The sequence below is a fragment of the Psammomys obesus genome, unplaced genomic scaffold, assembly GCF_907164565.1.
Source record: "Psammomys obesus unplaced genomic scaffold, mPsaObe1.curated_primary_1811, whole genome shotgun sequence".
In the NCBI taxonomy this organism is placed as follows: domain Eukaryota; kingdom Metazoa; phylum Chordata; class Mammalia; order Rodentia; family Muridae; genus Psammomys; species Psammomys obesus.
The window spans coordinates 31,341,537-31,353,069 of record NW_026585504.1 but is presented as its reverse complement, the minus strand read 5'-3'; the positions used below and the strand labels follow the sequence as shown (position 1 = coordinate 31,353,069).

Genomic DNA, 11,533 nt, shown 5'->3' with positions numbered 1-11,533 from the left:
TTGGACTGGATTCAAAATTATTTTCACAGATTCTTGCACTTTCTACTTGAAGCAACTTCAGAAAAGCTCGGATTGAACTGGTCAGTTTGCAGATAGATAAGCTAAACTACCATGAGAAACTTTCAGAAACTTCCTACCATCAGCAGTAGAGCTGTGACTAGAACCCAGGACCAGTGTCCTGTCTCTCCATAGTTACTTACCACTGATTAATTTGGCTGGTCCCCCCAACACAGTACTCACTCCAATTTAGAACTCCTCACTTGTTCATGAGGAACCAGAGATTGAGTGACACAAAGTCACTAGCCCAGTCACTCAAATCGTAACTGAAGATGAGCATCAGAGCTGTGCTATGGGTCTGTTTTTCCCAGCCTGGTCATTGAAGATTATTCTTCTTTGTAAAGAAAGAGTGGTCATCAATGGAGGGTGGTAGAGTAGTGTCAGGTGAACTCTAGGAGGTTGGAGCAGACACTTGACCTTGCCATTGGTTTGTGGCAGGCCCCAGCAGTACAGGACACAGGTCTGTCATCAATACCCAATTGGAATTAGTTGAGAAGTGAGATGCTTTTTTTTCTCTCTTGTGCCATGAAGCTATATTGTTCAGTTCTTCCTGCTTTCCCTGTGTAAGAAACCTCAGTGGAGAGTCCAGAGTCCTGTAAACGCCTGCTCAGGGAAGACATGTCCTCAGATCCAACTTGAGAGATCACCTCTGTTTTCATTGCTCTGGTAAGGATCACTGACTCTAGCTAGTGTGAATGCGCTGTTTGTTTTCCTTCTTCTCTTTCTGTTTGCTGTTGGAAAAGTCCATTAGTATTGAATGACATGACTAAACAGTAAAGAGGAGAACAGTTGATGTGCTAATAATTCTTAGGTAAATACCATTTGTTATTGTCATCCCTGAGCCTCCAGAGAGGTGGCACCGCTCCTGGTCCTCTTTGGCTTTCACCAACCTGGAAAGGCAGGTTTGGAGAGAGAATCTTGAAAGGATTGGTGAGCAAGAGGAAGGAAGAGTATGGTAATGAAACAGGGTCACTGAAAGAGTCGCAGAGGGCAAGCGAGAGAAGGGCCAAGACTCGTGCGCCTGCTCACGTACACCACAGCAAAGCAGAGACAAGAGCTGATGATAAAGGAGAGCATTTCCCAGGGTTCATCTCTGGGGCCTCTTCCTCAGAAACACTGGACCTCTGCAGTTGTCATGGCCTAGAGCCTCTAATTCATATCCTCTAGCTCCGGCTTGGCTCTTTTCAATATTTAGGATGTGTGACCTTCCTGATTTGCTGCGTGGCAGTGGAGGAGAGAAGTTGGCTTTGGCAAATTGAGGTTTTATGACATTGTCATTAAAGTGGAGTATCCTTATGATGCCCTGTGTTGGGGATGGAAGGAATGTGACATGACCAAGAAGATTCACATTTGACTGGGAGGATTTGTGGTTGGTAAAGAGAAGAGAAGGTGGACTCTGCTCCTAGATAACAGCATAGGCCAGACAGTCCTATCAAAGCAAGGCCCTTCACGCACATGTTCAACAGACACTGATGTTGTCTGGCACAGATCTTATGGGTAACCTAGTTTTGGGATGGTGCTGGAGTCAGCTCTCTTCTCTCTGATGACTTATGACCTTATGACCTTCTTTCGGATGGCTTAGCAACTGACGTAGTCAGTATGCATATAAAACAATGAACTAAAATGGACCGAACAGGTTATACTTACATATTCAGCTGTATACACACATACATATTCTGTGCATCCCAATTCTTTTTATAGATTCACAGTGTAGAGCAACATAATAAAGACTCTGAGAAGAACTATAGTATAGATCGCTGGAAAACATGATGTAACTTAGAAATCCCAACACTTAATAAAAGGGTCCTGAATGCATATGTGTGTGTCCATGTGTGTGTGTGCACGCGCGCACCTGTGTGTTTGTGTGTGTGTAACACATTAGCATCTTGAGTAACTAGAGAAACAGGGTGTGAGGGCTTGGACTTTGATAGTAAACAGACTCGTTACTAGCTTGTGGCTTTAAGAAAGTCAGTTAGACGTTCTTGTGGTTTAATTCAATAAAAACTAATGTGTCACCAGGTTGCACATATGTATATATGTTCTACATACATATATATTACAAATTAATAGAAAGGGGGTCATAAATTTGAGAGACATCAAGGTGAATGCATGGGAGAGATTGTAATAAGGAAATGGAAAGGAAGAAAAGACATAATTATATTATAATTTCAAAATAAAAATTATAAAAATGGGTTGGCAGGTATTATATGTTCTGAGAACATGAAACATGGAAAGCCTAATGGAAAGCGATATGGGGCGGGCAGGCATTTGCAGCAAGTGTATCCAAAAACGTGACTCAGTGAAGTGAGACCTCACTGAGGAGCCAGTTACATCAAGATTGAAAGAAAGGGCATTGCAGACAGAGGGAACCATGGACACTGAGGCCTTCAGGCAACAGTGGGTTGACATGACCTTCAGCAGAGCATTGTCAGTGCTTTAATGTGCACTGAGAGAACAGACTGTGATCTTCACAGATGAGATTTGGCTTCTGAGAACTGACGGGGCTAGCGTAGGCTACAAGAAGGTACTTCTGAGAAGAAGAAAGACAGTGGTTCCTGTGCCACTTTTTTATTGCTTGGTGGGCACGGCAGCCATTCTTATTTGGAGACCTTCTGTTCCTGTTCCTATAACAACCATCCCCCATCATTGCCAACACTTAGAGCCAGAAAGCCACAGACTCAAGCTATCCATATTAACTGTAGGTTACTTGTGGGGTTCTGAAATAATCAAATCCTCTCACTCTGTGCCTTCTCTGGCAGTAGCAAACTCAGTTTTTCTAGAAGACACCATTATCATTCCAGCAAATACAAGGACATTTCATTCAGTATTTGCTTACTTACTTACTTATTTGCTCTCTACATTTCAAAGTCATCTCTGGTTCTTAAGGTTAAGAGATCTTAACCTTAACCGGTAGATACCTGGACTTACTGCTCCTTCTACCTCAGATTCTAGTGGGCTCAATGGACTCTTCTCCACTGATGGCTCTGTGTATATCCTGTCTGTCCACTGCACAGGCTGCTAGCTACCTGTGGCTATTCAGCTCACGAAAGGTGGACAATATATGGAACTAAATGCTTACTTTATTGAATCTTAGCTAATGTGAGTAGTTTTACATAGATAGTTCTAGAGAGTAAAATGGTTCCTGAAAAATTACTGAGATGCAATCCCACAATTAAGGAATGCACAGGTCACTTGCTGAGAAATTTCTTCTGAAGAAAGAAGAAAGAAAGGAAGGAACCAAGGATCAGACTTAAAGTTGGCTGAATTGGCAAATGAAAATATATCAGCATAGTTATCTGGCCAGATCGTGAAAAGATCACCTCACCCATGTCTCAGAAGTCATTACTTAATTAAGAATTCAAAATTGAGTCATGAGGTCTTCTTTGATGGACATGGTCTGTCCCAAATGAGCATGGGAAATGGCTGCACTTTCTGTTTCTCCTGTAGATCCACGGTATATACCAACACAATAAAGACTCCTAAGACATCCTATAGCATGCAGATCTGGAAAACATGATTTAACTTAGAAATTCTAAAGTGCTTTAAAAAAGGGGTGTGTGTGTGTGTGTGTGTGTGTGTGTGTGTGTGTGTGTGTTTGTAACCTTAGCATCTGGGAAAACTAGAGAAACAGGGTGAGGGCTTGGACTTCAATCAGACTCATTACTAGCTTGTGACTCTGAGAAAGTCAGTTAACCTTTTCACTATTGCATTCAATAAAATGAATTAATATATCACCAGCTTGCACGAGAGTTAAACACAATATGAGTAAGAGCCTATCACAGTTCTCTGTACCTGGTGAATTGCCCCCCCCCAAACCATTAACTACTATTTTCATTATACGTGTGTAGGGTCAGGTGACTGAGTGACAGAATGCGAGTCCAAAGAAAAGGGTGCCATAACCTAGCAGGGTTCAGTTATTGAAAATATTTATGGACATTGTATTGGAAACCAGGATGAAACAGGAAGCTACATCCAACCAAGAATGTGCACCTGGCACTAAATGCTTTCCTACCGGTCATTTGAGCCAAGAGTTGAAGCATACTATCCTTTGAACCCCCCAATCCCACGCAAAGCAAAGATTAGACCTTCGTGTGTGCCTACAGGAGCTCTGTTCTCTGTATTCCCTGCCCGTGCTTCTCTTTTATCACGTCCAACCACTGACAGTCTATTTCTGCAAAGTGATTTCTTTGCTGTTCATTAGCTGTGGCCGTAACATGCCCACCTCCGGGCCTTTGCACTTGCAGGCTGTTTGGGACAGCACACCCCTCCACCTATCTAACGCTCCTTCTCTTACAGCTGTTAGTCCTTGGCTGAAATGTTTTCTTTTCAACTCTCCCTAAACTAGCAAGACACCTCAACCTCCTCTCCGATCCTCTTCCTTGCTCCGCACTTCTGATCTGCTGGGCTTGATTATCCTTATCGGTTTCCACCTGACAGAACATACAGCGACATTAGAGCAGAGTGCCTCTGTCTGTTTCCTGATCCATGTCTGGCACAGAAGAGACAAACGCCAACAAGGGGGGGGGGGGGCTGGGAAGATGGCTCAGCAGTTAAGAGTGTTTGATGTTTTGTTGAGGATCTGGGTTTGGTTCCCAGCAGCCACATTGGCCAGCCCACAACTGCCTGCTGTAATTACAGCTTCGCGGGACATGACACCTCTTCGGGTCTCCAAGGACCCCTGCACAGATAGCGTACATACAGACAAACTGGCACGCACACATACACACTAAATAAATAAATCTAAAAAAAAAACCCTAACCAGATGCTGAAGCTGTGCATGTTCTGCTACCACATTTAGTTTGTAGGATGGCTTATCCCAAAGAAGGAAACACATCTCCAGCATGACCTCTGTGGTTTTTATTAGTGTTTTCTGGGACCCATCAAACAAACAAATAAAAACATACTTTTGAAAAATAGAATGCTTTCATTAAACAGAAACTGTTTGGATTTAACAGTTAAGGGGGAAGGTTCTGATTTTTTTTTTTTTTAAACAGTGGCAGTAGGGTTGTCGCCCACTAATTATCAACCCGAAAGCCAAATGGCAAGAAGAATAAAATTCATACAGACAGCTACAGAATGATTACTCTCAATTCAGCTAAGCCCTGAAGCCTACGTGTTTCAGAAATTTGTGAGACATAGCTCCAAGAAGTTTGGTTTTTCTGAACGGTCTTCCTTATTCCAGAAACTGAATCTTGAGCCTCACAGTTGAGGTTAATTCACCCATGACACTAAGACTGCCACGATGGCAGTTCATTCTTTTAGTCATTATTTCTCCATAGGTCCAGATCAGGTGTCTTTCACAGCCTATACTCTCTTATATTTTTGGTTGTGAGCCCAGCCTTTAATGCCTGAGCCCACAGACCATATTCTCACACACACACTCCTCACATGTACAGCGCTCCACTAGGCATGGGGCACCCAGTAGGTGCTTTATTTAAACTACACAAAAAATAATGTAATCGCTTCTCCCTCTTACTGTTTTCCCTTTTCTGATATCTTATGCATTAAAAAAGACACACTTTCAAAATTAGGATCTAACATGCATGACTAACCTTATCAAAATACCCCTCAGCACTTTTTTCAAACAGAAAAAAATAAAAAATAAAAACCAACCCCTAAATACTAAAACTGAAAATAGTTTTATGCTTAAATAGCAATTGACATTATATAAACACATTTATAATCTTCATTGATTAAATAGGTCAAGAATTCATTACTGGCATTGTGTAACCAGGTTAAGTCTCACAGTTCTAGAAAGCAACAGAATTCTTGTCCAGCAGACGCTGATATGTGGAACCAACTAGCCTGTTTGAATTTCTTTTCAGCACAGATAGAAGACAAAAGAGAGTGTCACAGTAAAATGCTCGTCAGAGAGGATATGTCCTGGAAGGTTTGGTTATTGTCTTCTGTTCCTGGAGAAATGATTCACATGCCAGTTATGAGTATGACAGATGGCTTCCCAGTCACAGGATTCTCCCAGAAGATGGTCATCATTCATTCAATGAATAGTTATCCTGTTGCATCCCCGGTATGAGGATACCGAAAGTGATCAGACATGATCCCTGCCCTCGGAGAGCTTACAGTCTAATCAGATGGGTGCTTGAAGAAAGGCTCAGTGGATGACAACTCATGGGCTGGGTCTACCTTGCTCAGGCAACAGACTGAAGAAGCTGTGGACCTATCCCTGGGACCCAGGGCCTTGCTTGATTTCATCAAGTCATATAGCAGCCTTAGATGATCTTAGTCTTTTGAAGAATTAATGGTCCATTACTTGACTTAGGTTCCCATGGAAACCACTAATACAACACTTAGGAATATTCAAGGAGACTTAGTGATCCTGTGGCCAACTAATCTCTTATCAACTAAGTGACTACTCCCTAAAGAAGAGGATGCTCTGTAGGATGCTCTCATTTCTGTCAGACTGTGGTGGAAAGCACATTGCTACACCCCAAACTGGCATAGCTTCATTACCTGGAGTTTTCCAAGTCACGAATAGCAGATAGAAAACACAGCAAATTCAAGCCAAGACAATAGATATGCAGAGAGCTTAGTACTCCAGCCTATTTAAATGGGACTGGGTGCCAAGAAACTGCCACTCTCAGCAAACAGCACAATCTATTTATCTGAAGAACTGTTCCCACCAGTCCTCTCCAGATTCATCTACTTTCTGACAAAGAGAGCTCTATGATGAAGTAGCTGTAGCAAAAGCCAAAGCCAGTTACAGGAATAAGAGAAACACAGTCTTGAGGAAGGGCGGACCCAGAGAAAGGCCTGATCATCCTAGACAAAGGCCAGGGAAAACCAGAGAAGGAACAGGAGAGAGAAAACTGGAAGATGCCTCGAGTAACTTCTTATCTCTCGAGAGAGAGAGAGAAAGAGAGAGAGAGACAGACAGACAGACAGAGACAGAGACAGAGCACATAGAGGAACATCCACAGATTCTTCCCTCAGCATTTCCTTCTGCTTATCTACATTCCCAGTGCAAAATCTTTTGTACTTCTCACCGCATTTATCTGACTTTGCCCCTCAAGCAGAACTCTGAAAAGAATCTCCTCCATCTATCTCATCCTGTTGTCCCTAATATTTAAAAAAATATATTGACTTGAATGCCTTGTCTTTTCTTTACTCTAGGGACTAGAAGATTCTACAAACCTCTTTGCTCTGTGACAGGAGGACTGTCTTTATATTGACTGGTCTAATCAGTGGTTCTCACTCAAGGGTACTCTTGTCCTTCCAGAGACATTGGACAATTTCTAGTTATACTTCTGGATTTTCTCAGTTACAAAATGCTGTTGGAGGCCATGGCTATTGCTACACATTTCACGATGTGCATGGCAATCCTCACCACAAAGACCCAGTCCCAAATGTCAGCTGTACCCATGGAGAAACCTTGAATGACAGAGATAGAAGAGCATGCTCATTCCTATACCACCACCTCCTTTTCTCACTTATTTTTCAATATTAGGGATGAAATGACCACATGTGGCAAATGACTTTTTTAACAGACCATCCAAGTGTAAAGGGGGTACAGGAAAATCATCCATGAATGAGGGTGAACCTCTTCCACCATCATTCTAATTTATTTAAACATTCTCAGTCATGTGATAATGCAGTGATTACAGGCCAGTCTGGATTGTCGAAGTTTCCATTCTCTACTCACAGTCGCCTAGGTCAAGTTAAACTTCCCAGCATCCTTTGGGTTGATCCCTTAAATCTAAGACCCTGAACTCTGTCCTACCAACCAACCCCAGTTCTCTTGAGGGGGTCATATGGATGCTTATGTGCAGAGAACACATCACCTTTTTTTTTTTTCTAAATCATTTTACATTTTGAAAACATTTAATGCCCTCAATTCTTATCCCTTCCTCTAGGCAAGAAGCACAAGGCTACAGGCCCTGCTGTTCTCAGGGTAGGAAAGAACGTCACAACAGAGGCAACAGCAAATCATACCATGTCCAGCTTCATAGTTCACAGAAAACTGTGTACATTTGTTCCCCACATAGGACATACTTCAAAGTAACAAAATAATATTTTATCATCTGTAGTGTTCCTTCTTCCCTTCAGAAGTAGACTTTTTTTTTTTGTCCCTTCATGGTACATAAATATCACAGAAAAGAAGTCTTTGAAATATTTACTTCCAGTTCTTCATTGATCATAATCCATTCGCTGTGTTCTGGTTTGTGTCCCAAGGGTTAGCAGCCTCAGTTCTCATTTTCTCTCCATCCGCGAGCATTCTTCCCAAACTTGTAGACCAGCCGTCGCCCATCCACACGCTCCAGGATTTCTCGTTTGTAGTAGTATCTATAAGAAGGAAATAGGTAAGGTGGCCATTCGGCCTGAGCAATGCCAAGGCACCTCTGCTCATGGAAGACTGTGAATTTGCTCACCTCATGGCCCGACTGAGCTTCTCATAGGTCATACTGCTGTTGTTTTTCTTTTTCCCCCACAGCTGAGCCACAGCCTCTGACTTGAGGAACCTGAAGATGCCTTCTGAACGGTCTTCCCATTTGATCAGACCTGGGTTCTTGTCTGGGCTCAGGAGAATGTCTCGGATGAACTCCCATAAGTGAGTGCCTCTTGGGTCTGATGAAAAGCAAGACATAATGGCTTAGTAATGACTCAAATTAGAGAATGGGAGGAAGACAGACTGTGGACTTACAGCTTCTTCCTTGAGATACAGAACCACCAAGTAGTCAGGAAATGGGGAATTTCACTGATTTAACCAATGTGACACAATTGGCTTCAGCCATTTACCTAACACCTCACTTATTTAAGTGACTCAGGCCCCACACTGTCCTTCAGCCAAATGATATCACTGGAACACTAGAGTCTTAACTCCAAGAGCATGTTGGGTAAAGAGGGCTATCACACAGAGGTCACCAACTTAAAAACTAAACAGCTTTTGGAATTTAATTTTACTTCCAGAAGAAGTAAAATCGCCCCTCCACATGCCACTCAAGGGACTGTATGAGTCCCCTTGATGGAATAAGCCAGAGGAACAGAGAGTAAGGACATCCCAAGTCTCTGTCCTCTCTAAATTGTAAAATCCTGATAGTTCTCTGTGCCCCCTCTATCCTATGTCTCTGATAGTACATATATGTTCATAAGGTTTTATCCCTGAGGAAAAATCCAAGTTCCAGGGAGCAGAGTTGAGTCTTCAGAACAAAGTCATTTCTTAGGACAAGAGAGAGTGATGCACCTCAGCCATTCCTTTCCATTTCACTTCTCGCCCACCCTGTTGGTTTGTTTTGTTTTGTTTTGTTTTTCCTAGACAAAGGAAAAAAATTAACCTTCTGCCCACAAGTTATTATTTACTTGGTGTCCTAGTTTTAGAGAAACAAAGATGAGAAAAAAAAAATGCCCAGGAAGACCCACTTTCAGAAACAGTCACATGATAGAAAATAAGTCCCACTTAGAGGTAAAGGAATGGAGACAGAAGCGGCATTGCCAGGGAACTCACTGTGTTTTTTGGTGTGGGACTTCACAGGATGCTCTTGCTCTTTTTTCATGTCAGGTGACTCTGCTAGGGAGAGAAGTAAGGACACCTCCGTTTACAAATCTCCTACAAGTATTCTCATACACACACTTAGCCAGCATCCACCGAACACGCCCTGCCTATCGGCACTGTTGGGCTGTGTAGCAGTACCAAAACAGAGGATAAACGCTGTGAAGAAAAGCAACGCAGGGTAAGAAATGGGGGGGGGGGGGGGGGGGGGGTGATGTATAGAAGCGGGATTTGTTTGCGGCTTAATACAACAGACTCAGAGAAGAATTCTGTGATAAAGGGATCCGTGGAACATGAGGGTGATGGCCATGCAGAGAACCCAGGGACATGCTTTCCATGAACAAGGACAGTAAGTGCAAGGGGCCTCACACTAAGTATTTACACAGCACAGAAAGAAGCCAGTGTGGATGTGAACAAGAGGCAGAGAGAACAGAACTGAAGTTCTGATCACTAACTTAGCCTTTCAGAAAGTTTTGAGAGGACTTTGTCCTGCCGCGTTCTGAGAGAGATGGTAAGCCATGGAAAGATTTAGGTCATCTAAAGAATGTTTTTATAACATAATACAAAAATGTAAACACTCATAACAAAGAAGGATAACTTTTAAGCCAGAGGAGTGCCATTTTTTGGCAGGCAAAGTTACATTTTAATCACCTTGACAAAAGGGCCATTGAGTGGCCTGAGTTCAACACAGAAGGCCACAGTGGACTATGGAAACACAGATTAGTTTAACAAATGATTCTTTATGGTAACTCTTTCACTGTCTCCATAAAGGAGAAGACAGAGGCATGTCTATGACGTAAAAACACTTCTAAAACAAAACAAAACAAAGCACTGCATATTCTCAGGTACATATGACAGGTTGAAAAGTTTAATCCCAATGGAACAAAAAGTTGGATGACAAAGGCTGGATACCTAGAGGGAATGAGAAGGACAGCTGGAGGCTGGATGACATGTTATAAAATGCAGCCAGCCTGCAGAAGCGAGGTCTATTGTTCTATCAGTCAGTAGAATGAAAACATAATGTGTGGCAATTTACTACATAGCTTACAAACTAGAACCAAGGAGTCCAAAGGCTCCCAGAACTGAAATGCTGAATATTTAAGAGGTGGAGATGCTACCACATATTATACCCAAGTACCAAGCTGTCACAGCATAGCCCATAAATATAATGTAATAATGGACCAATTAAAAAGGGAGGCTGGAGAGAGGGCTCAGTACTTAAAAGCACTTGTTCTTATAGATGACTTGAATTTGGTTCCCAGCACACGCATCGTGGCTCACAACTATCTGTAACTCCAGTTCCAGGGTATCTGATGCTCTCTTCTGACTACCACAGGCACCAGGCACCAGGCACACATATAGTACACAAACGTGTGTGTGTGTGTGTGTGTGCAAACACTCATGCATAAAATAAATACATCTTTAAAAGAAAAAAAAACTCTTAAAAAAAAAGAAAACTAAAAACTTAGTGGTCCTCCTCCACATGTGTTTGTGTGTGTATGTGTATGTGTCTGTGTGTCTATATTTGTATATGCCCAAGGGCACTTTGGGTGTTGTAAGGACCATTGGTGATCTCACCGCATGATCAACAGCTACCCTTTAATACAAAATAGTCCCTAAACACAAGTCAATTCTTTATAGAAATTAAACAAAGTGTGCCTCTTTTTGTGATATTACAGCAGAGCTTCCTAACTTAGAGTTCTCTGGTGAGGCCATCGAGACAAGTCTAGATGCATTAACAATGTGTGCCCAGGGTGGGGGTCCAGGCAGGCTACTATTCAAAAGAATTTCTCAGCCACAAACCATCGATTTCCAGCTAAAGTGACTAAGAGAGCTGGAGATATGGCTCAGAGTTAGAGTACATGTACGAAGAAGACCCGAGTCTTGATCCCCAGCACCAAGGTAAAATAAAATAGCTAAGAGAATTACTCCTAATTGTTGAGTTCTTTCCATGTGCCAGGTACCATATTA

General features: G+C 42.3%; 1 protein-coding gene across 3 annotated transcripts in view; it reads right to left on the bottom strand.

Moving 5' to 3' along the window:
- Positions 1-8,001: 8,001 nt before the first annotated feature.
- Ehf (ETS homologous factor) overlaps positions 8,002-11,533 on the bottom strand; it is a 37,958-nt gene continuing 34,426 nt past the window's right edge. For 2 of the 3 annotated variants that reach the window (XM_055599694.1, XM_055599702.1), the window contains exons 7-9: positions 9,518-9,580; positions 8,445-8,640; positions 8,002-8,358 (exon numbers count right to left, since the gene is read on the bottom strand). In XM_055599694.1, the coding sequence (XP_055455669.1) occupies positions 8,259-8,358; positions 8,445-8,640; positions 9,518-9,580 (359 nt within the window). In that variant the 3' untranslated portion in view covers positions 8,002-8,258. The remainder of the gene's footprint in view (positions 8,359-8,444; positions 8,641-9,517; positions 9,581-11,533) is intronic. The other variant, XM_055599708.1, reaches the window with a different exon arrangement.